The sequence below is a fragment of the Bos javanicus genome, chromosome 19, assembly GCF_032452875.1.
Source record: "Bos javanicus breed banteng chromosome 19, ARS-OSU_banteng_1.0, whole genome shotgun sequence".
NCBI classification, from domain to species: domain Eukaryota; kingdom Metazoa; phylum Chordata; class Mammalia; order Artiodactyla; family Bovidae; genus Bos; species Bos javanicus.
In genome coordinates this window covers 34,175,119-34,200,773 of record NC_083886.1, presented here as the reverse complement: position 1 = coordinate 34,200,773, position 25,655 = coordinate 34,175,119, and the positions used below count along the sequence as shown (strand labels likewise).

Here is a 25,655-nt window from a genome sequence, read left to right as displayed (position 1 = left end):
AGTTCCCATCCATGAGCACTTTTCTAAGTCCAATTTGTTCATAAGTCCAATAAAATCAGCCTAGGTACCCAGCTAACATGATTGGCTATATATTGATAGTTCAGTTCAGTTAATCAGTTGTGTCTGACTCTTTGTGACCCCATGGACTGTAGCACACCAGGCTTCCCTGTCCATCATTGATAGTACTGAACTGAAATAGGTTTATAATACTTTTCACACATGATAAAGAATCCACCTGCAATGCAGGAGACACGGGTTTGATCCCTGGGTTGGGAAGATCCCCTGGAGAAGAGAATGGCAACATACTCCAGTATTCTTGCCTGGAAAATTCCACGGACAGAAGAGCCTGGTGGGCTAACAGTTCATGGGATCACAAAGAACTGGACAAGACTAACACACACTCCATAAAAAACAAAGAAAAATAAAATATTTTAAATTTTATAGTACAATAATCTTATAGACATATGAACTAACTCATGTGATTGGACTTGCAAATACATGTTTGCATCTTTGAAAGTTGGCAACTTGGAGTTTCGTATATAGGGGACTTACTGTACTAGTACAATGTCCAGAACATAACAAGTTGGTGATGATGGTTATTTTTAATGGTCATTAGATAGTGACAAAGTGCAGGCAGAGAGAGCATTTGGCTTTGGCAGTAATTCAGAGAAATTAAACCAGGGCCTAAAATAGAGTGGTTGCCATGAGAATGAAGGTGGTGGAAACAGTTTGGAGATGGAGCTGCTAACACTCGGTGATCCACGGGTAACTGGTGTTGAGAGAAGGTGCAGAGTCTGGGGTGATGCCACAGCTTCCGGTCTTGACAACGGATGGTTGGATGCTGGTACCTTTCAGAGGGGCCCATCCTTTCCGGATGAAGGAGAGCAGGCTCTAGAATGTCCTGGTCCCGAGGCTGTTTTGTAGTGAAGGAGCTGCAGCAGCCCTGTTTGACAAGTCGGCTCCTCTTATCTTCCCCACTTCCACAGAGCAATGCAAAACGTGTCAAGCTTTGTTTCCACCAGTGAGAGGAATATCTTAAGGCTGCAAGACTCAGCCTCAGGAAGGTGCTTCAAGGGACACTCTTTAAAGCACTTTGCAGATTTCTCTGGAAATGACAGCTCTATGGTCCTGGGGTCTGCAGGTTGTTAAGATAGTAGTGGCTCCGTGGAGGGGGGTGACCGCTCAGAATGTTCTAGAGTGTGGTTCCTGCAGCCCTGAGACCCTCGCCCAGCACTGTTGGACCAGTGCTCCGGGCAGGGCCAGCCTCAGAATAGTGCTGCCATCAACACTGTAGCTCAGGGACTTCCCTGGGTGTCTGGCAGTTAAGAATCTGCCTTGCAATGCAGGGGACACGGTCCAGGAACTAACATCCCATATGCCACGGAGCACCGAAGCCCAGGCACCACAACTACTGAAACCTGCACTTCAGAGCCTGCGCTCTGCCCAAGAGAGGCCACTGAAGTGAGGAGCCGTGCACAGCAAGGAGGACTTGACACAGCCAAAAGTAAATAAATAAATAAATACTTAAAAAACAGACTGTGGCTCAGAGATGGTGGTGATAGAGCAGTGCTTCCTGGTATGACTATTTTCTCTGGCCAAGGAAATGCTGAACGTTGAGAGTTATTCTGTTCATTATTCAGTGCTCTTCCCAAGTAAGGGTGCTGTTTTTCATAAAAACGTGCCTGTTACTTGATTTTCCATGGGCCTTGCTTTGGGGGTTGAAGACCTGAATCAGAGGAAAAGTGTTAATAGTCAGGTTTACGCCACAGATGAGAGCCCATGGTTCCAGGCAGGGGGCTGTACGAGTTGCGGGGTTGGCCTCAGCTGTCTCCACGGTGATGCTGCTGGAAGCTTTGTGAGCACACAGCTCACCAACCGGAACAGGGCTGCCATGAGGAAGTACACATTGAGAGTGAGACTTTAGAAGCTTTTAGAGAGATTTTACATGGCATGACACCCAGTGTGTGACCAGGGGACATGTCCCTCTGGCATATCTATTGGATCCTACAGAACCTTGGAGTCTTCTCAGTCTCTTTCTCTATCACTCTCATTCCTCAGAAATACAGCTGAGCCAGTGATTAAAGCCTGTCTTCTAGGCTCCAAAGAACCAGGAATGTGAGGAAGTCTATCCATGACATGGGTGGGGCCGGAGTGGGGGGTTGCAATTGCCTCTGCTGGCAGAGTCCTGCTTCTGATTATAACCTGTTTGATATGAAATCCCAACTCTATGATTCTTCATGTATCAGTTAGCTTTAGCTACATAAGAAATCATTCCCAAACTTTTATTTTTTTGGCTGAACTGTATGGCATGTGGGATCCTAGTTCCCCCACCGGATATTGAACCCTACATTGGAAGTTCAGAATCTTAACCAATGGGCCACCAGGGAAGTCCCCATTCCTAAACTCAGTGGCTTAAAATGACAATTTATTGATTTTCAAGATTCTGAGAGCTGGCTGGGCTTTGTTTCGCATCCCTTCTGATCTGGGCCTGAATCCACTGTTCTGTCCAGGGTGGCTTGTGGGTCTGGAGTCTTTGCTGAGTTGGGTGGGATGTTTCAGATCATGCTCCATGAGGTCTCCCCATACCCAGCAGGCTTCCCTGGGCTTGTTGTGATGATGGGGGAACAGTCCCCAGCAGTAGTGGATTAACCCTCAATGGGTAAGTGCTCTTTAAGCCTCCTAACATCCCATTGGCTAAAGCAGGTCTGCTCTGGATTCAAACGGTGCAGAAACAGACTGTACCTCCTCACAGAGGGAACAGAAAAGCTACATTGTAAGGAGGCGAGCAGACAGGGACCAGAAGCTTTCGTGGCTATTTTTGCATTTAATGAAGATTGACGAGACCCTGTGACAATGTTCACCCCTGGCTCATAGTAGCTGCTCACTAAAGAGTTATTAAATGAATAAGATTTTAAGACTTTATTTTTCCTTCTTTTCACATAGTTGAGGTTAAGATGCTCAAAATACACTGCTCCCAGAGGCTGGTTCTGACTGTGGATGCCAAAAATGCCCAGTCATCTGTTTACTCTGTCATCATGGAAGAAGCCAGTAAAGTCCAGTGACCTTAGTTAGAGGAACTGTATAGCTTTTGTTTCCTTTATAGAAGCAGCCACTGGCATAGACTGGGAACTCAGTCTTCATCCATTGTGTGGTTGTTAAAACAACACCAACTGGTTTCAGCTCCACCCAGGTATTCACACATAACATTGTGTACAAGGAGTAGGGGGTAAGGATCAGCCACTAAAATTACTGGGTGGAAAATGGCTCTATCAGGGATATCTCTGGAGAAAAGTCTAGTCTGAAAAGATGCATGCACCCCAAAGTTCATAGCAGCACTATGCACAACAGCCAAGACACGGAAGCAACCTAAGTGTCCATGGACAGAGAAATGGGTAATAAAGATGTCATACACATATGTCATATATATACAATGAAATATTACTCAGCCATAAAAAAGAATGAAATAAGGCCATTTGTGGCAACATGGATTTACCTAGATATTATCCCACTAAGTGAAGTAAGTCAGAAAGACAAATATCATGTGATACTGCTTATATATGAATCTAAAAATGAAGATACAAATTAACTTATTTATAGCACAGAAATACACTCACAGATATAGAAAAGAAAACAAACTTATGGTTACTGAAGGGAAATAGCAGGGAGGAAGGATAAATTAGGAGTGTGGGATTAACAGATACACTACTATTTAGAAAATAAATAATCAACAAGGACCTACTGTATAGCACAGGGGACTCTACTCAATATTTTGTAATAATCTATAAAGGAAAAGAATCTGAAAAATGATATACGTACACATGTGTAACTGAATTCCTTTGCCGTACATGTGAAACGAATACAACATTGTAAATCAACTATAATTCAATTTAAAAAAAAAAAGGAAAAAGAGGATAGAAAAACTTGAACTTACAGAAAAAGTCTTATTGCCTTTTCTAATAAACCTCACATTCTCAGGAAAAAGAAAAAGAAAAGTGGCTCCACCAGTCACCTGGGTGGACACATACCTGCTGGGGTGTTGTCTGAGTGTGGGGCTCCGGTGCCACCGGGCTTGTGCACAGGCTGGTGGACCAGGTTCCTATTTTCTCTATCTCCATAGCTGCGGAGTCCAGGTATCCAGCCCCTAGTGGTCGTCTTCCTCAGCTTGCTGGAGTGAAACTCTTTCTCAGAAGGTCTTCCAGTTGGGGGGCCATCCCTGACAACCCTCGCCAACCACTCTCCCCCTGGATTCTCTGGAAGAACCTCTTTGAGGGGGTTATTTGAGGAACCTGGGGTGATCTGAGTAACAATGTGATCAGGATGCTTTTATTTCGCTGGAGGAGTTCTTGCCCTCCCTTGCAGCCTGCAACCCTGGGGCATCGCTGGGCTTCTGCGCACTGGCTCAGTGTTCCTCTGTGTGTCACTGGTCTCTGTGTGTGGAGGTGTGTCAGGGGGTCCTGGAGCTGACCTAGGAGAAAAGATATGGCCATAAGAGCCTGCAACACACAGCAAGCTTCATCAGTGGGTCTTGGACAGGGTCGCATGAGAGACAAGGTCAGCGCATCACAGCTAGAGACCATACACAGGGACCACCATCCAGAAAGGGAGGAGGGGAAGGGACTCCTGGGAGTGGGGCCAGGAGCGAGGGCTTACATGTGTATCTGTGTGTATCCAGTGATGCTGCCCAATGGGACATCTCTGGGTCAGAGGACCGAAGGACCGTAGCGGTTTGCGGGGGTTTTACAACCACAGACTCTTTCTCATCAATGGCTTGGAGTCATGGGGTAAGGTCTCATGGGGCTTGCAAAGCAGCCAAGTTCTAAGTGGCTAAAACTTTTGGGCTATTTTTAAATAATTGGATGTGTAAGCATTGGAGTTAGAAGCCAGGGAGCTTTTAAGTAATGGGTCTCAGCCTGCAGTGAAGATATAAACCACCCGGAGGCCACCTTCAGATCATTCCTATAACCCCGTAACTGGGGTCTGGGTGTTCTTCCAAAGTCCATGATGAGGCCAAGCCCTGAGCTAAGACTCAGTGCTCCTCCCGAGAGGAGAATGACCACCTGATAGGGGAGAGCCTGAATGGTCACTGGGAACCACGTGTCCCTGATGGCCTCAGGCCACATCCTCCCTATTCCTTACTGGGGATCACAGCCCCTGTGAACACTGCCTCTTCCCTGCCAGGGTTGGGGAGGCCTTGGCCGATGTCTCCTGCCTCCACACCTGCCTCTTCATTTCCTGAAATGCCTGGAGCCATCTCTTCCGTTTGTGTCCATTGATTTAGGCTAGAATGTCAGGGCCCACGAGGGTCATGTAGCGCAGTGTTTCCAGTGGTGAGTTCCAGGGAATCTAATCCTTGGAGACAATCTGAGAATAAGCATTCAGTGCTCTGATATATCTAGGAAAGGCTTCATCACCTAGTCTCCTCCTAGGGGCTCCTAAGACACAGTTGTAGGTTCAAGGATCCAAGATGATAGCGGAGTGAGTATGTTGTGTGGGGCAGCCTTTGGGGAGGTTCTGGAAAGGACCTCGCTGGGGAGGAAAATTCAAAAGAGTCCTGATGTCTCCAAGGATCGAGAAGCTTACAAGGTAGTGAAATTCAGATTTTAATGGTATTTTTATTTCATTATGGTTGTACAGCATAAAGGATGAATGAGCTATGAGAGCGATGAGGGAGAGAGAGCAAAAGAGGGACAGAGAGAGATTCGGAGACATAAGATAGCAATACAAGGGGAGGGGCTTCCCTGATGGTCCAGAGGTTAATGCTTCACCTTCCAATGCAGGGGGTGCAGGTTTGATCCCTGGTCGAGGAGCTAAGATCTCATATGCCTCATGGCCAAAAAACCAAACCATAAAAAAACAGAAGCAATATTGTAATACATTCAATAAATACTTTTAAAAAAGGTGCACATAAAGAAATCTTTAAAAAGAAAAGGACAATAAGACAAGGGAGTCATTTAATCCCCATGGTTGAATGGACCACACTTTTCATCTGAACCATGTCTGACCTTGCTTTTAGTGAGAGTTATAATGACTCTCAGGCTTCCCAGGTGGCGCTAGTGGTAAAGAACCCGCCCGCTGATGCAGGAGATGTAAGAGAAGCAGGTTTGATCCCTGGGTGGGGAAGATCCCCTGGAGAAGGGCATGGCAACCCACTCCAGTATCCTTGCCTGGAGAATCCCATGGATAGAGCGGCCTCATAGTTGTGGTGGGCTCAGTACTTGTGGTGCATGGATTGAGTTACTCCTTGGCATGTAGGATCTTCCTGGACCAGGGATCCAACCCATGTCCCCTGCACTGGCAGGCAGATTCTTAACCACTGGACTAACAGGGAAGTCCAACACTTTCATTTTCGTCACTGTGAAAACTGGGTTGAGTCCACAGAGGCACATTTACGGGATGTAGTGGCTTATCCAAGTTTATGTTTGGGCTGCATCACCTGCCAACTCTGTGCCCTTGGGCACTGTGGTAACCTCTGGGGGCTGAAGGGGTCACAGTGGTCCACTCCTTCTGGGATTGTTGTAGGTAATAAAGTCAAGGTTTCAGCACAGCGTCTGGGGAGTGCCTGATCAGTTATAGGCATCGCATTTTGTAATTCCCTCTCCAACCACACGATGTTGACTTTTCTTCATTTCATTAAATTATCTTCCTTGACATTATTTTTAATATCTTCACAGCATTTCATCTTATGACTGTACCAACCTTTATCCCCTATTGTTTGAAATATAGCATGTTCATTTTCCTTCTACAACAAACAGCTGCTTTTTTTTTTTTTGCATATCCATATTTCTAGAATTTTCCTTTCTGGATCAAAACTGTAAGGTAATTGCCCCACGAGGTCCGGGATTTATCACTGAAGTCCCCCGGAGAGGTATTTCCTAGTCTTAAACAATGAAGAGTAAAAATACTTAAAGCTTTGCCCAGTCTTGCCTTGAACCTCTCCAAAGGTTTTGACCTTGATCTGTGAACTTCCTAGACTTTCCCTGAGGTTTCCCACTGGTTAAGTGGTTCAGGGGGTCACGAGGGAGAAAACATCTGTTCTCAAGTTCAATTGAAGTGCAGCCTCGATCCTCCAGCTCAAAAGTGCTCAGGGAACAAAAGGAAGCATCAATGAGGCAGCTTGGGGAACGCTCCCCCGGGTCCCTTGCTGAGATGCTTTGTGTGTGCCCGTCGTTTTGTTTTGCTTTGCTGGTAATGAATGCTTTGCTGCCTGGTGTGGTCCCACCTGCCTGAATCAAGCATTCCCTTGGCTTAGAGTGGACCTTCCCATCCACCTCCCTCAAAAACAACCGGCCTCTGCCAGCCAGCCCAGGTTGCCTTCTTGGCCTTGTCTTGCCGGGCCTGCGGGACTTGAAAAGTCCGTCCACGCCTCTCCAATTCCCTCACCTCAAGACTGTTACTTCCTCTATCCAAGGGAGCCTCTCTCCACCAGGAGAAGAAAAACGTTCCTTAGCAATAAGAGTTTTTAGAAAAGTTTCAGAGTCCTCAGTCCCAAGTGCAAAGCCACATGGGACCCTCTCTTTCTTAGGTTACTTCAGAATCCCCCCTCTCGCCTGCTCGTGAGATGCCAGAGAAGACCGCCTTGCCCCTCCACTTGCATCTATGGAATTCAGCCTTTCTCAGCAACAATGTGTTTGGGAACAAAGAGTTCTTTGTACTTCGTATCGTGCCAATGGCTCCGCACGACCATTCTGTGCTTTCTCTCTCCCATAAGTGTGGCAGCTAAAGATGCGATATATCCCATGATAAACTGTCAATCTGTGTAACTGAGGGAATGGCCCTGTGCCAACCTGAGTTTGTGTGTCATAGGCTGCTTTTTACCTGCGTCTTCGTTGCTCATTGAGAATATCTTCTAGGGGCTTGGAGATGACATAACTTCAGACACATCCAGCTATAGCAGAATCTGCACACGGAAGTCAACACTGGCTTCATTCCTCCTCTTCCCCTTCTCCTCCTCTTCTTTCTCTCCTCCCTCCCTCTCTTCCTTCATCCCCCTCTTCAGCTCACTCTCTTAATAATAAACTGCTCAGAGAGTCTAAATGGGTCTGGATGGGGCAGTAACCAGCCTTCCGAGACCCTTTCAGACCAGCTGTGTCCGAGCCCCGCCAGAAACTCCCACACAGCCTGCTGGCTGTAAGGAAACAGGAAAGGCCACCCTGCTGGAGTAAACACTCCCCAGATATTGACTGAGTGCTTGGTGGGGCTGATGTGCCAACGACATTCATCCCCTGGACAAATGCCCGATTGAGACTCATGTCTGTTTTTCCTTTGGGGAATTCTGCATAATGGAAAAACATCACAGGTTTGGAAACCAGAGGAGCTGGTTGCAAGTCCCAGCAGGTACTCGCTGGTGCACGGAGGAAAGACCCTCAATTTTCCAAGCCTCAGTTTCTAGCTAGAAAATAGTCCTGATTCCCTTCAAGTAAGATACTATATGAAATGGCATTTTGGCCACTCTAAGTGCAGAAGACAAGGGTTGCCTCTCACTTCCATGCATCTGATTCTCCTCCCTGTAGAGAGCAGTGATGGTCTCATGAAATCAAACTACCAGCCGTGCACTGGGTCCACCTTGTGCCAGCTGCACAGGTGAGTGATGCTGACAGCTTGGAGGCAGGATGAGTCGGGGCACGGGGAATGGGGGCCGCACAGGATGGGGCAATGGGTAGAGGTTGTAGGATGTTCTCTCTTTTTTTTTAATGAGAAAATAAACTGGGATGCATAAACAGATAAAACGTGTCAGTATCTTTGGTGAAAAAAGGGAATTAGATCACATAACATCTATGGAAGCACCATGAAAAAGTTTAGATGTACTATGAATCCAGACAGCTATGTGTGTTTGTCGCTCAGTGGTGTTTGACTTCTTTATTTTTTTGTGACTGCATGGACTGTAACCCACCAGGTTCCTCTGTCCATAAGATTCTCCATGGGGAATCCTGGAGTGGGTTGTCATTCCCTTCTCCAGGGGATCTTTCCAACCCAGGAATCAAACCCGAGTCTCCTGTGTTACAGGCAGATTCTTTACTGTGTGAGCCACCAGGAAGGCCCCAGACACCAATAAGAGGCTCCAAAAAGCAGTGGGTACCAAGAGTGGATTCTGCAGCCAGGTACCCAGATTGAATCTGTCCTCAGCCGTTTCCTCATGGGGCATCTTGAGAAAGTCACTCCATGTCTTACTGTGCCTTGATTTCCCCCACACCCCATCTTGCCCCAGTCTCCTTCCTCTGAATTCTTAGGCCCTGAAGCAGGAATCTCCAGGCTGAGTCCTGGCCTGAGTGGCAGCAGCCTCTGCAATGCAGTCTTCAGAGTCAGATCCTGGGGGCATCCAGGAAGGCGGGGTGTCTGGGTGGGGGGGCGGTTTGCTGAGACACCGTGCTCATCGGTCCCCATCACCACCATGTCAGCAGAGGACTGTGGGAAACTCCTCTCTCTCTCTGTCTCTGTCTCTCTCTCTCACACACACATACACACACACCAGGTATACATACAAGCCCCTCTTATGCCTGCCAAGACTCTGACCACAGCTGTGTAACACTGCAGCCTCCACTGGGACTTACCTCGATTTGGGGCCCCCTGACACCATATGATGCGAAGAACCGACTCATTGGAAAAGACCCTGATGCTGGGAAAGACTGAAGGCAGGAGGAGAAGGGGGCTACAGAGGATGAGATGGTTGGATGGCATCATTGACTCTATGGACACGAGTTTGAGCAAACTCCGGGAGATGGTGAAGGACAGGGAAGCCTGCTGTGCTGCAGTCCATGGGATCACAAAGAGGCGGACATGACTGAGCAACTGAACTGAACTGACGCCATGTGACGATCTGACTGGATGCTGGAACATCCCGGTGAATGTTAGAAATGACCTACACCTGAGCCCCTTCCCAGACCACCGCGTCCATGTGTGGCTCTGGGTCTGGGCAAGGACGTTCCCAATCAAGGACTGATTCTGAGGAGCAGCCAAAGTTGAAATCTGAGATATGAAAACAGACTAAATTGTTTCCCTGTGACTGGGGAGATGCTGCCTGGGGGCAGAACTCCCTCCTGACTGTGGAGTCCAGCAGAACACAAAGTGTCTGTGGCAGAAGGGGACCTCCCTGCATGCATGGGTGCTCCAGATGGGGGACCCTTCACAGAAGAGGGAGAGAAACTGCCAGAATTTCAGGAAATTCATTCACTGAAACCAAGCCCCCTTGCCCAGAAGCTTCCACCTAGAGAACTTGGTAGAGATGGAGGACATTTTCTTTTTTTTTTAAATTAATTTTTATTGGAGTACAGTTGTATTTCAATGTTGTGTCAGTTTTTGCTGAACAATGAAGTGAATCAGCTATACATATACATATATCCCCTCATTTTTGGATTTGCTGCCCATTTAGGTCACCACAGGGCATTGAGAATTCCCTGTGCTCTACAGTAGGTTCTCATTAGTCATCTATCTTAAACATAGTGGCAATCTGTTATACGTGTCAATTCCAGTCTCCCAGTTCTCCCACCCCTTGGAGAATGTTTTCTGAGGGTTTGAAGGTGTCCAAGCTGCAAAGAGTCTGAGAAACACCCTCCTTTCTTTTGTGTGCCTCTCCGCAGCTTTTCCATCGTCCTGCCCGACAGGTTAGAATGTTCTCAACAGAGGCTTGTTTATTTGAATTATCTCATGAAGGTCAACATTTAATCCTGACTCGATTAAAACCCCATGGAAGACAGAGCTGTAGGAACCCATTTCCAGGAGCTGCGTTTCAATGCCTGCCTGTGTGACAGAGCGGAGAGAGGTCTAGACAGTCATGGCAGGTGGCGGGGGCCCTGATTTGGTTCCCTGCTGAGATCCTGTGAAGAGATGACCTGTGCAATGTTTGAGTGCCTTAAAATGATGTCGTTGATAAAGGATGAAACCTACCTGCACACACATTATACACATAGTGTACTGCATTGGCCTCAAAGTCCGTTTGAGCTTTTGTATACGCTGTAAAAGAAAAACCTGAATGAACCTTTTGGCCAACCCTATGTTTCATCTTCGCAGACTTCACTGGGGGTGGAGGGGGGCACTGAGGACTGGGTGATCTCTTTGCTCTGACACAGGCTGGCACTGGTGGTGAGAATGGCCTCGGCATCCCAGCTTTCAGGCACACCTGAAGCTCCTCTCCCTCCAGTCCAGGCTCCCCACACTCTAAGGGCCTCTTGGGATCACTGTGTTCTGGTGAGGACACAAAGCTGGGTGCTGTCTCTTTAAACAGTAGAGGCTGAGACGCTCTCAGGCCACCATGACATATCCCAGCATTGGACCAGCCCCTGAATAAACTGGATGGACGCCTGGTCTGGCTTCAGTTACTGGGGAGCATCACCAGGGCGCATTTCGGGGATCCTGGTGGGAAGCAGCAGGACTAGACCTGCCAGCTGCTGGTGTCTCGGCTGCCCTGTCCTGGGAGGGGCCTGCCTGACACGCGTCTGAGTGTGAAGACAGCCGCGTGGAGGAAAGGGTGACCCTGTTTGGCCCGGTGAGTTATCTTGGCAGACTGTGCCTCTGGATGGTGTGTGCTCATGATTTACAGAGCACTTGCTGCCCAGCCCCACGCCCTGCAAACCACAAATGGAAAGGATCGCAGGGGAGACAGCGCGTGTGTGTTGGAAATGACCAGAGAATCCGAGGGTTTCTAAAATCCTTGGCTAAGAGCTGGATATACACACTGGCTGGGGAGGCCAGAAGGGCCCTTTGGGAGCACCTAGAAACCCTGGCACATCCAGAGTTGAAGGGAGGAAGGGGACCAGACACGCCAGCCCTGATGGAAAACAGCTCCACGCACACAGCTGGCAGGTGACCTCGGATTGTAAGCAGGTTGGGGAGAGGCTTCCACTTGTAACGGAGCCCTGGCTGGGACCTGGGTGTGGCCGAGCTGGTGACATCACCCTAGGCGGCGGCATTTGTCTTCCACAGCTGGGGGCTGAATGGGCAGGAGGCAGGCGAGGGGCACTGAAGTGACTGACAGGGATGGGTGGGTTCAGATGTCCTGCAGTGTGACTATTGTGCGACCTGGTTAATGACTAAAACCTTGGGTGCAAAGGAAAGGAAGAAATGAGCTATATCTTACCATGTGTGCACTTTTCTAGATGTCTATATTTCATTCAGAAGTTTAGCTGGGAAAAAAGACAAGAAAGGAAGAAAATCCTGAGTAGATATGCTAATATTTATAAAGTGCTTAGAACAATCCCGGGAACCTGGTGATCATGTCAATGTTGGTTTAATAAATAAAAAGTCTGGATGGCACAAATTCCCAGGCAATTGCCCTGGCAATAATTCCCAGGGCAAACCCAGCCTAGAATATGACCCAGGAGGAAAGTGATCACTCCCATTTGTTTAGTTAGTCCTTCTACCTACAAATGTGCTTTCAATCTAGGAGGCTGATAAGCGATTTTAGTTTAGGGGGTCGGGCTTTCCTTAAAAGGTTGTTGTGAGGATTAAATGTGAAATAATATTAATAGTGACAATTTCCTGGGTACCACTGATCCTTTATTTGGTTCCAGACATTATGCTAAGTATTTCATAACTATCTCTTTTAATCAACACCATAACTCTTTAAAAAAAATGGGCATTCTCAGTCCTGTTTGCAGATGAGAAAACTGAAGCACCCCGTACCTCAGCAAACTGACCAAATCCACAGCCCTGAGTAAGCAGGCTAATCAGGTTTGTTTGAGCCTCCACACCTAACCACTGGACCACACCCCTCTTACAGACCACCTCAGAGTCTTGCTAACCCACCTGCCGTATCACTGGGCAGGGAACAAAAATTTCCCAAGGATTCGTCTTTTTAATCTAAGGATTTTTGAAAGACCATTGTTTGAAGAATTTTTCCAAATTATCTTTGCTTGAAGAATGTATAATTAGCTGCCACAGGCAGCCGCTTTCAGATAGTAAAATAAGTAGATGGGGGTATTTGAGTCATTCAGAGCGGTGATGTTCTGTGACACAGAGCTCTGGCAGGTGCTGGTGACTTGTGTGTGACCTGCTGCGTTGGCAGGCAGACCTGTAACGCCCACCTTCCCGCTCCGCGTTCCTGCATCAAGGCGGGCTCCCAGAGCGTCTTCCCCTCTTACTGGGGCGCACCCACCCTGCGCCCGGAAGGGCTATCCTCTCTCCCCGTGACGCTGGGCAGGCCGCCTTCAGCCGACTATGAATCAGCTGATTTCCCTGGCTGCTCTTCCCCCACCTCAAATGGCCAACTCACCACCCTATGGCCGGGGACGCCAGCCCAGGCCGGGCACCAAGCCAGCAAACTCGTCTGGAGTGTACCCGGTTGTGGTCTGGATTTGCCCAGCGACCCCCGGGCGCGCTGTCCTGCAATGGGCAGCCTTTTCCCCCTCCTCCTCCAACTCTCTCCCTAGCAGGCCCGCTAGATCCGTCCCGGGAATCCGAGGCACCTGGCGCACCGCCTGGGCGCAGACGGGATCGCGCGGGCGGGCTTGGTGCGGGTGAGCCCCGCTAGGACGCCGGGGCAGGCCAGGGGCGCCAGGACTCCAGGGGAGGGATGTCTGCCTGCGCTTAAGTGCCATCTCCCCCTATCCGTGGGAGGGGCATCCAGGCTGGACCTCCGCGTGGGCGCGGTCCGAATGCGTGCGTCCCAGAGCCTGGCGCTGGGCACCCGCGGGGGCAACCTCTGGTCGACTTTCCCACTTGGGCGGAGGGGGCGGAGGGGCCAGTATATCGGTCAACTCTTGGTCTCGGTAAAGTCAGCGAAACCACGGGAAACAGAGGTGAGAAAGCTGCGCGGTCTGCTAGTTTCCAGGATAAGTCACAGCGGTTTTGCCGTCATCGACTTTCTCCCGGGGCGCAGCGTAAGGCCCAGGCTGTCTCCTGCCCTCCCTCTCTCCCGGCTGCCCTCTCCCCTCCCCGAGTCCCGCCCCCCTGCACACGCTGACCCAGGGACACACCCTACTGCAGCGACGCAGACAGGGCGTTGTTCCCGTTAAAGGGGAACGCCGGGAGCCTCCCTCCTGCCCCTCGCTTGGCGCGCGTAGCCCCGCAGCGCAGCTGCCTTTGCGGACGCCAGCCGCTGAGCGGACGCACGGAGTGTGTGCCCGAGGCAGCTCTGAGGATCTCTGAGGATCGGGGACAGCTATCCTTTGGGCCGTAAGTGCTTTGGCCGGGAGAGTGGAGGAGACGAAGGAGGAATGTGGGCATCTTCCATCGACGGCGCCAGAACGCGCGGAGCGAGGGGGCTTCGGGCTGGCGCGTTCCCCGATCGCTGGCAGAACACCGCCTGTCCGGCGTCATTCCTGCGGGGCTTGTAAGGGTCTGGTATGGAGAACCTGCGGGTCTGTGAACCGCCGGGGGCGCGGGTGCTGATGTCTGGATGTGGGGCAGGGGCGGAGGACTTTTCGTCTCGCTGGAGAGTCGCCTACTCGGAGACTCGCTGGCAAAGCAGTCCCTGCGGTGGACATCTTCAGGGTATAGGGTCCCCGGGGCCCCCCAATTTCTAGCTATATACCCGTTTATCTTTCTCTTGTCTCCCCCCACTTCCCCCCGCCTCCTCGGCATGAGGAGTCACTGGATTTAATTTAAACCTTCTGGGAGACGTCAGAAAACCCTGCTTATTTCCTCTGCACGTTCCAGGGTTTTTTTTGTTTGTTTTTTTTTAAAGTGTTGCTGAAGGAGAGGACGGAGGGGCCTGCGACTGGGTACTTTAAACACTTAAGTTATTGAATCGTTGTTTCTAGCCCAAGACTCTGTCCTTCAGCACTTTCTTAAACGCAGCTTCGTCTTAGCAAACGTGCGGATCCTTCCGCAGATCAGACTCGGGATGTGAGGTGTGGTGTGAGGACCGCACCGCGGCGGATAGAAGAGGTCCTGCCGGCTCCATGCTGCTGCACTTATTTCTGGCGGGGGGGAGCTCACCCCATTACCTCCACCTCTCCTTCGCACGGACACTTGCTCCCCTCCAGCCTGGGCCCTGAGCGCATCGGCCCGACCAGCGCCCGGGGAGGGCAGGAGGCGCCGGCCCCAGCAATTCTCCCGGGCAGTTCTTTCCTCTTCCCTCGGCTCTGTGCCTTCTCTCCGGGGCCGCGGATGTCTTTGCCAAGCGGTGGTGGGGTCGGGGCGGCTCCCCCGCGCGGGCCAAACTTGAGTGGAAACTCGGAGCCTAACGAAACGCGGAGCGGTCTAAGGGACCCGGCTCTAAGCCGCGCGCTATCCTTCCCAGCACGCCGCTGGATCCCCGGGCCTCTCGCAGAGACCTAGGCCCCTGCCTGCCCCTCGCCCCCACCTCCACTCCACCGGGAGAGCGCTCGCTCTCCCTTTTTCTGCCCCCCTTCCGCAAGCTGGGCCGCCCCCGGAGCGCCCGGGTGGGTGGAGGCGCGCTGCAGCCTCTGCTTGGCACTCTGGAAAAACCTCCCCTCCCGGGAAGACTTCGACGTTTGTCGTGCGTACCGCTTGTTTTCTTCCAAAAGCAAAAGATATTCGGCCCGGCGGGCTGCGGGGCAGGGATGCTACGGTCGGCTGCTGCCCTCTCTCGGCGGCCGCGGGGCGGGGTGGGCGGGCGGCGGGCCAGGACCGGGCATTCCGAGCGCAGGACCCTCCCTCCTCCCCTCCCTCCTCTCCTCCCTCCTCCCCTCCCTCCCTCGCTCGCCTGCTCGGGCCAGTTAGCCCGACCTCACGTCCAATTCGGCTGTGTCTCCTGTCAGGCCAGACGGAAACTCCGCTGAGCAGAACCCGCCGCCAGAATGCTGCTCCTGCTGCTGGGTATCATCGTCCTCCACGTGGCCGTGCTGGTGCTGCTGTTCGTGTCCACGATCGTCAGCGTGAGTGTCCGGCCGGGTAGCGCGCGGTTGGGGCGCCCGGAGCTCGCCCAGAGCTTGGCCTCCGGACCACGATTCCCGCCACGCCCCCTCAAGTTTGCAGATCGCGAGTCTCAGACATCCTTGGGCCTTTTGCAGTTTCTGGCAATCCGCGCCTTTTCAGTAGTTTTTGAGAATATCAGAGTGGATTCAGGGTTGGGGAGAAAGCAAGCAAGCGCTGGGCTAGGTCAGCACACAGGCCTCTCTTTAAGCCAAAGAATGTGAATGCAGATCCAGGGTCCCCCCTACCCCCTTCATGTGATAAGCTTGTTTAGCATTTTTCTTGATGGGGCGGGGGAGGCGGGGAGGTGGGGGGCGGGGGGGGGGGGCGGTGGTGGTTGTCCTTGAGGAAGGAAGTGGAGAATTTAGGAAGGTCTGTTTTTTCTCCAAACGGCATCCATCAGATGGGTGACTTAGTTCATGAAACGGCCTTTAGGACTTAAAACTGGCAAGTTAAAATTAGATTTTCCTTAATGGTTCATAGTCCCAGGTCTGTTTTGTGCTGTGGACAGGGCACCTTCTTAGAAAAGCCTCCTCCAGTACAAACAGATCATTGGGATAACTTGCATTACAAAATCAGCAAACATCCAGCTCAGTAGGTTTTAAACTTATTTTCTTAAAGATGAGCCCAGACTTGGGCAGTCATGTGACTGTGGTCTTAACTTCTTAATATACGACAAGTCCCAGGTATGATGTTCTTGCTTGGTTCAAAGATTGAAAAATAATTATGTTGGGGACTGATGAGTTGATTCATCACTTACCAGCATCTTCCCAACATCTTAACAGTAGGTTGACAGGAATTACCAATAAGGAAATGAGTTCAGAGTGGCTGTGGCACGGGGTCTGGGAGTCAGGAGATCAGGGGAGGAGAGACGGCTTGGATGCAGGTGTCCTGGCTTAAGTCCATGGCTCCTTCTACTGCTGTACACACCTTGGCACAGAGAAACTCATATTTGTGAGGTTTTTTTCCACTTACAAAGTGCTTTTTACTTGCAAAGCCCTGGCCCTCCCCTAGAAAAAAGGTTTGGGCCAGAGCACCACCTCTTCCCTTTCTCTAGCACCGTGGGCTCTGGCTGGACAGTCGATGAGGCTGCTCTTTGCCTTGCCTTGGTCTTCTCCCTCCCCTTCTCTGTCACTCCTCACTGCCTCCTCTGACTTACTGCATCTGGTTCTTTCTAGCAATGGATGGTGGGCAATGGACACGCGACTGACCTCTGGCAAAACTGTAGCACCTCCTTGATGGGCAGTGTCCAGCACTGTTTTTCGTCATCAGCAAATGGTGAGGATGGTTTTTTGTTCCACAAACTCGTCCTGGTCTGTCTGCAATGTGCCTCTCTCTCCAGACCTAGAAGCACTTTGTTCTTGGAAGCTAGAGCGGTGTTGCTGGGCTGGGGTGAGATGTGGCCAGGGGCTGGGAAGCCAAGGTGAAAGGAGAAGGGTGGTAGCTTTACTGGCTAAGCTGAGATCTCAGGGAATTGTTGTGCATTCTCTCTACCTGGAGAGAAGCCCTAGACCTGCCCTCCTGTTCCTGCTCTTCACTTAGTGTAATTCTTTTAGTGAGTGAAGAAATGTGGATGCAGATAAGCAATGATGATGCAAAATCTCAGGCAGATTCTGCTGGGAGTTTCGATCCAACAAGCAAGTTTGGTTTGGTGGTGGAATATGCAGGAGTGCCCTGGGTCTTCCTGGTGCAGTGATGGAGGGGCTGTCCCGGGAATCCATGGGCCCCTTTTGGTCTCCAGTTACAGGACTTCCTCTCTGGGTCTTGGGCCTCAAAGATCCCATATAGCCATCAGAGCTGTAGAGTGATTTCTTATTGCAAGACGGGGCATTGACACTGTTTGCATGTCCCCAAGCTGAGCCCGGGGGTATTTTTACTCTGTCCTCAGCATCTTTGTTTGTGAGATGTTGGAATCCAGGCTTTCTTGGGTTCAGGTTAAAGGGATTAATTGGCAGTGGAAGCACACTCTTAGACCCTTGCAGTATCCAGAGGGAGGGAGGGCTCAGCAGGGCCCTGGGGCCTGTGAATGTAGAGAGGCAGTAATAAATACGATGCAGTCTTTTTGGTGGCTGAGAAGTATCTGGTGGCAGCATGGACCCTGGCAGGGGCCACAGTGCCTGGTGTTGAGAACACAGTGGGCCAGGCTCTTCACAGTCTCATGTTCCAAAGGATGTGTCCTCAGCCTGGACATGAGGTTTCAATGTGGCCGCAGCTGCCCCTTGATCAAATATTTCTGTCGAAGATGCTATAGCCAGTGAGAGAAACCATTTCAGATGCAGCTGAACAAGGCAGGCAGGGCAGTGGCCATTGGTTCTGGCTTCTCACCATCCAATTTCACTGCTGGCCTTTCCTTCTCTGGGCTATGTACCCAAATTGTCCCTGAAGCATCACCAACCAAACATCTCTAACCTCAGCATAAAGAGAAACTGCTAGAACTACTCGAGGAGGATAGCCAAGCAGTAGAAAACACTGTCTTATGTGTCTGCTTTCCTGGGGGCAAGAAAAGAGACCCCAGTCCTTGTGGAAGGGAGCAGTCCTTAATTCTTTTCTGTGAGTCTGTGAAGAATATTGAATTAAAACCACCCTTGAGGCTGCGTGGTGAGTTGGTAGCCAAGTAACCGAAACCCTCAGGAGTGTCTGAGCGTGTGGCCGGAGCACTGCTTGGCCCCAAAGCCGCAGCATCCGGTGTCTCCTGGGCAAGGTCTGGCTGAAGTTCCCTGAAGGCTGAGAATGGGAGGTGCTCTGCTCCCTACTGACACCTGGTGGCCATGCGTGGTGACTCCGCCCACAAGGGCTGGCTTTCCCTGAGACCCCGGGTACCCACTTGCACCTCCCCCAAGTGGTGTGTGGCCATGTGGAGTTGGCAGGAGATTCTACACTCACAGGCCCGGAAGGGACAGTTTTGGCAGGCATGTTCCAACCCGGCTGGGTTTCAAGAGGGATGAGTCGGCAGAGGAGCAGGGATCTAAATTGTCCTGCAGCAGGGCAGCGATGTTCGTATGCTGCTGGCCTGCCTTCTGCATTGACCGCGGTCAGTTAGGAATGGCTGCTCTACCGTCCTCCCAGCAGCTCCCAAAGAGGCACCAGTGTCGTTTCAGTTGGGAACTTCCCATCGCTCAGCTAGCTCTTTGTGTTCAACCTCATCTTCTTGGATTTGCTGACAGTGACCTTGGAGTGTTTCATCTTGGGTTTTTATCCAAATCCACATTGTTGTTTTCCTGGGGCGGGGGGTTCCAAGATCCTGCTTCTCCCCTACACATGCCTTCTCTTCTCTCCCAGGAAGGGCATTTTTGAGGAGCTCTGGACAAGCTGTGTTTGTTTGCACTTGAACTTCTAAGTAAGATGTTCCCATTTCAGCTTCCCCAGTGGTCAGTATCTCTGCTCTCGTCTTCTGATGGGTCAGCTTGTGTTACAGCCTAAGCTCTGGTGGATTTGAAGCCACTGGGCCTCCTTTGCCTTCGGACTGGGTTTAACCATTTTTGTGCCAAACAAGAGGCGAAAAAAATACATAATTAAGAAAAAAATTAGACTGCCTTTACAGATGAACTCTGTTAGTCATAAACCAGTCACCATGGTTTGTATTTGCTCTTAGGATGTTTCAAACATACCTTTTATTTAAGTCATTGAAAGTAATTTTTTATTGATACTTGTTTGTGAAGAATATGTCAACAAGTTTGTTATGTGAAAATGCGTTGGTTTACATGACTTGCTATTTTTTTGAAGGGGCCTGTCTTTGCCTGAGTGGTGCTGGAGCCCTGCACCTCTGCAGGGCTTCATTCTTTTTTTTTTTCCTTATATGAATGATGCTTGTTACCACATTGACTGCATGGCAGTCAAACGTCTATGTTACTTAGTTGGATGGAGACAGATTTTCCTTGAACTCCCTCTTTGTATTAGAGTTGGTTTTAGATTTCTTACTAAATGCCCTCAACTTTGTCTGCTTTTCCATTATCTAAATTCATTTACATACATTTAGAATATAAATCCCTGGCTCTATCCTGATCCTGGCTGCAGACAGAGGTGAAGGAGGCCAGTGAGGGAATATTTATCATGACCTTGTTTTGAATGCCTCTTGACCCAGGGCATACAAGGACTTGTAGACTCTGGACTTTGGTCCTGATAGTCCTGAGCTCTGTGAGGAGTCAAGAGATCACTTCGGGGAGATGAAGACAGCATAGGCCAGATGCCCGAGGAGTGGAGGCAGGCAGGCAGAGCCGGAGTTCAGGGGAGGAAGTGGAAGGCAGGTCTCCTGTGGGAGGTGGGATTTGAGCCATCCTCCAAAGGATGGGCAGGATTTAAATAAACACAGGCAAGAAGGAGGCAATTCCCTGTCGAGGCTATGACATGACCTAAAGCAGGGGGAAGGGTAATGGAGAGACGCGTTCCGGTTGAGATTAAGATTGACCCCACAAAACAAAACATCTTTAAATGGTAGTGACTTAAATAAGATAGTTTATTTCTCTCTCTTTCAAAAGAAGTATGGAAATAGGCAGCCTAACATAGATATGGCAATTCCAGGAAACTGTCAGAGCCATAGGCACTTTCTACCTCATTTCTTTGTCTAATCCTTATGGAGCAGACAGCTGCTACAGCGCCAGCCATTTCATCTCTGCTTCAAGCCGCAGAATAGAGAAAGGAGGAGGAGAAGAATGTGTCCTCCTCCCTTTTAATGAAACATCTTCAGATAGACCACACACCTCTGTTTTTGTCTTTTCCTGGAAGTCAGTCACAGAGCCACACCTACTGTCAAGGGAGGCTGAGCATGGAGTCATTTGACGTCATGGGAAGCATGACTTCTTGATTCACAGAAATTTAATAGCAAGCACCTCCCAGTAAGCCTGGCTTCTCTTCAAGGCTGTGACCACATCCATCCATACCCAGTCATACTCTGACAATAGCTCTGGTGCATCCTATGCTGTTTCAGACTGGAGCCCAGTTACTTTAGGATTCAGCAGACAGTCTATCTCTGCCGTGTCCTGGGACCCTTCAGCAGCACAGTGACCTGTGTCGGCAATCGGAAGACCCTTCGACTTCCTTCTCTTTTTCTCCACTTCCCCAGTCATTAGCAGCTCTTACTGTTTCATGGTGTCTCTTGAATCCTTGTTTCCTCCCAGGCTAGTCCTCTCTTCTGACCTCCAGACCAGCCTGGCCAGCCACCCACTGGAAGGTTCTGCCGGGATGTCTCAGAGGTGTCCCCAGACCAGCCAGCCTTCGTCCTCCTCTACCCAGTCTCCCCCTTTGACAGTTTCCAGTATTTTAGTGGAGGCTGTCTCGCCGTCCAGTGAGATTCACACTCAGAGTCTGCCTGGATGTGTCTTCTCTCCCTTCTCAGAATCATCCTGGTCCCACTGGTCACTCGACATCCCCACCCACATCACACCAGGGCCACTGCAGCAGCCTCCTTACTCCTGATCTTTCTCTCTTCGTTGTTCCTCATTTTGTACATTGAATCCAGGATGATATTTAAAAATACAAACCTTGTCATATCAGTCTCAATTTAAAACCTCTCAGAGGTCCCTTTGGTCTCCATCTTCAGATGAACATCTTTGCTAAGGTCCATACGTCTACATGAATGATCTGCTCCTATTAAACCTCACCCCATCTCTTCTCCCCTTCATCTTGGCATTTCAGCCTTCTCTCACTTCAGTGATCATGGACTGCCTGCCTGGACTGCCTGCCTCAGGATGCCCCCTCTCCTCCCTTCTCCCCTTTCTCCCTGGTCTCCTCCCTTCTCTCCTCTGCCCTTTCATGCAGGACTATTCACTGAACACCTGTCTTGCAGAAGATTCCACTGCAGACACTGAGGGTGCCAGTGGATGAGAGCTTCCATTTTACTGGGCAGATCAGTCAATAAATGTGGATAATCAGAAGGCAGTGATAGGAAGGATGAGGAGAATAAAGCAGGGTGATGTGTGGTGAGGGATTGGGATGGGGAAGAAATGATCTCTTGAGGATGACCAGGAAGAAGTCAGCCACAGGGACATCAGGGGCAGATTCCAGACAGTGGGACTTCCTGAGGACAAGGTCCCTGGGGCGGGAAGGAGCCTGGCAAAGGTGATGCACGGAGAACACAGGGGATGGAGAAGCAAGCCAGCCTGCAGGGTCTTCTAGATCCCAGGAAGGACTCTGGGGCATGTGGATGGGGTTCTAAGTTTCATGATTTGATTTAGACCTGCTCTGTCTTGTATGCATTTCTCAGCTGTTCTATTCCAAGTTGGAGTAACAATCCTGTGCATTTATAAGGCAGAATATGTCAGAAATCTTACAAAGTAGAAATCCTATCTGTTTCCAGCAGTAGCGACCTTATGGCCAGCAGTAGGTTGTAGGCAGCCTTAAACCAGTCCTTTGGATTGAAAGTCAGAAAACAATACGTCTGGCCAGTCTCAGGAGCCCCTCCCTGACTTGAGCACTCTGTGTCTCCTGGGACTGTATCTCCTGTGATCGCCAGGTTTATCTTGTTTATCCGTTTGGTGGTATTGCCATTTCGGCAAGGACATCAGACCATTTCCTCATCTGTGGCTCAGCTTTTGGTCAACAATTTTAAAAACATAGGAGGCCCTCTGCACTTAGGGGCTCGTGTTTTGCAATTTAGCATCTTTGTGGCTCCCTGGGCTAACCCACAAGCTCTGCCCCAGCAATGGCTCTGGATTCTACACGCCCTTGTGGGATGCGGAGGTCCCGGCGGGCAAGGGAGGTGCGGGGTGGGACGAGGCGTCCTGATGCTGATGTTTCAACCCTTGGAGTCTCTCATCAGATGCCATCACCTAGGAGTAAATTCAGAGGCTTGTGCAGACCTGTGTCCCACCATATGGTGCTAGATACTCAGTCTTTGCTTTTTAAAAAATGTAAATTGCTTTCCCGGGATTTTACCAGTGTTGAGAATGCATCCTTTGTAGTTCAGAAGCTGGGATTGGCCATGGGGCAGCTTGAGGGCATAGATGCTGTCTTTTGGTGCCCAAGAAAAGGATGCCTGGCAGGAAGCCTTCTGAGTATGTGCTCATCAGCACACATGTAGACTCTGATGTTGGCAGGGGCTCTGGAGGTCATCAGACCCATCCCCCTGCCCCATGTCACTCACTTCAGACCCCTCTGCAATGTACCCATTATATGCTCATCCTACCAGTGACAGGGGACTCACTACCTTTCAAGAGACTCCCTTTCATTTCAAAGAGCTAACAGAGTGGTCCATTCATCCATTCTTTAACTAGACTGAGTGTGTGCTAGGTACTGGGCACTGTTCCAGAAACCGAGCTGATGGAGCTGAACAAGAAATACCAGTCCCTGCTCCAGTGGATGGAGCTCACAGTTACTCAGGGGAGGTGGAAGAAAGACAATGAATGAGTCACTGTGGGCAGCGGACAGTGCTCTGCAGGAGACGGCCAGAGCAACGGATAGCAGGGCGCCACTAGGGAGGAAGCAGCTGGTCACAGAAGGCCTCTTCCTGCCAGTCACATGGACAGAGGCTTAAAAGATGGGAGGGGCCAGCTGTATGAAGAACCACAGGAGGAACATTCCAGGAGGTACTGAAAAGGGCCAGCTCCTTAGGCAGGGAGGAGTCTGGTGTGTCCACCAGTGCTGGGCCAACATGACTGAGTGCCAGGCTGCAGGCAGGAGAGGACAGGCTCTGATGCTGAAAAAGCCACCCAGGGCATACAGAAGGGTCTGGAGCAGAAGGGGGGTGTAATTTGATTTGTGTTTTGAAGACGCATTCTGGCTGATACATTGAGAAGGTACAGTGTCAGCAAAGCACTTGGATTTAGGAATCTGTGGCTCAGGGTAGACGTCTGGCATGGACATTCAGCTTTGGGGTCATCGGTGTCCGCAGGAGGGTATTTAATGTCTGCAGGGGAATTGATGAGAGGTGGAAGGAGCAAGGGGTCCAGTGTGAGTCTTGTGACATCTGGTGGCTGATGGGGGCAGGAAGGAGCTGGCAGAAAGGTTGGGGAGGAGGGGCCCATGATGTAGAAGGGGTGAACTGCTGTGGGATACTGTCATTAAGAACTTACTTAGCTGTGGGACTTCCCTCGTGGTTCAGTGGTTAGGCCTCTGAGCTCCCATTACAGGGAGCATGGGTTTGATCCCTGGTTAGGGAACTAAGATCCCACATGCTGTATGGTACAGCAAATAAAAAAATAAAGCAACTTAAAAAAAAGAAAGAAATCACTCAGCTGAGGCCACATCAGTCCCCTAAATTTTTCAGTGGTTTCTGGTTGTCTTCATTCATGCCTGGAGGCTTGGACCTCATCCTCAAGGTGTCTAAATCCCTGTTCTGTCCTTGGAAGCTGTGGTTTTTTCTTCCCGGGTCTCCCCTTCTCCAGGTGGTGCTTCCTCCTTGCAGTGACCTTTCTGTTGCTGGTAAGAGTTCTGTGCCCCCCATCCCCACCTGTGTAACACGTTGTCTCTGGACCATGGGCATTGGCCTCCTGGTGCCACTCAGCTGCTGGCTGGTGGTTGGCCTGGCAGGTAGACACACAGAGAGGGGGTCTCTCTCCTGTGGCCACCCCATTCATTCTCCTCCCCACTAGGCTCTGTGGATGCCAAACCTAAAGAAAGGCTGAAGGATCATTTAACTCCTTAGATTTCAAACATGCTTTTGAACTTCTTGGGCTTCCCTGGTGGCTCAGACAGTTGAGAATCTGCCTGCAATGCAGGAGACCCACGTTCAATCCCTGGGTCAGGAAGATGCTCTGGAGAAGGGAATGGCTACCCACTCCAGTATTCTTGCCTGGGAAATCCCATGGACAGTGGAAGGGTGGGCTACAGTCCATGGGGTCGCAAAGAGTTGGACACGACTGAGTGACTAATAACACTTTGAACTTCTCAGCACCCCAGTGGATTGGCATCATGAGTGCCTGCTTTTCTGCACGGGGTATGCCTCTCAGAAGCTGGTTACCTGGGGCAAGTACCCTCATGGCCTAATAGGGTAACTGTGGAGGCAAGACCTGGGGTGGTCGCCCATCATGTCCCATGCACCCTGAGTCCTCTTCCCATTCAGGATATAATTGTGACATGGGGGGATCTTGAGTGGACACCGCCTTTGAGCTGGGCCTTGGAAATTGGGTAGAACTTCAGTAGGTGTGGGGAGAGGGGAGAGTGCTTGGTACTGAGCTTGGTGGGCTGGTGGCTCTTAATTTCCATGATGCTTGGACAGAAGGCCTCTGATTATTTGCATATGGAGAATGCTTTTTAAACCTAAAGATCCTGAACCCCTTCCTCCACCAGGCATCCCCTTTTCCTCTGTACATCCCTTACCTCCCCTGGGCAATTGAAATGTCTTTCTCTTCTCTTCCTTTCTGAAGTCACTGTCTGTGGCCAGACTCCACATATTCAAGTGTTCTTGACAACACCAACACAAAGTGTTCTCTGATCAGTCAATTTGGAAAAGACTATTTCAAATCTACTCAGGCTCTTCTTTTTAATCGTAAGACTTTTCAGAACTTTGAGTACCTTACTGTACGTTGCAGTGTCCAAGGAGGGACGTTAATATACTTGACCACGGAAGCCACTTACTTTGTTTTTCTGTGTGTGTGTGTGTGTGTGTGTGTGTGCATATTAGATGGCTCAGTTGTGTCTGATTCTTTGTGACCCCATGGACTGTAGCCCACCAGGCTCCTCTGTCCTTGGGATTTCCCAGGCAATAATACTGGAGTGGGTTGCCATTTCCTTCTTCAGGGGACCTTCCTGACCCAAGGATCAAACTCACGTCTCCCGCATTGGCAGGTGGAGTCCTTACCACTGCGCCACCTGGGAAGCCCTCCATTTTTCTGTTTAATCAACAATGTTTTGGGAAACAGCCTAACCTGACCCTCCTGTTACTAGAGTTTTCCAACCAGGGAATGGAGGAA

General features: G+C 50.3%; 1 protein-coding gene across 3 annotated transcripts in view; it reads left to right on the top strand.

Annotated features, from left to right (window-relative positions):
• Positions 1-11,376: 11,376 nt before the first annotated feature.
• The window catches only part of PMP22 (peripheral myelin protein 22), a 28,381-nt gene continuing 14,102 nt past the window's right edge, over positions 11,377-25,655 (top strand). The window contains exons 1-3 of one of the 3 annotated variants that reach the window (XM_061391128.1): positions 11,377-11,479; positions 15,657-15,773; positions 16,989-17,088. In XM_061391128.1, coding sequence (XP_061247112.1) covers positions 15,696-15,773; positions 16,989-17,088 — 178 coding nt within the window. In that variant the 5' untranslated portion in view covers positions 11,377-11,479; positions 15,657-15,695. Of the gene's footprint in view, positions 11,480-13,711; positions 13,731-14,015; positions 14,107-15,656; positions 15,774-16,988; positions 17,089-25,655 lie in introns of those variants that run through there. The other 2 variants (XM_061391129.1, XM_061391127.1) reach the window with 2 other exon arrangements.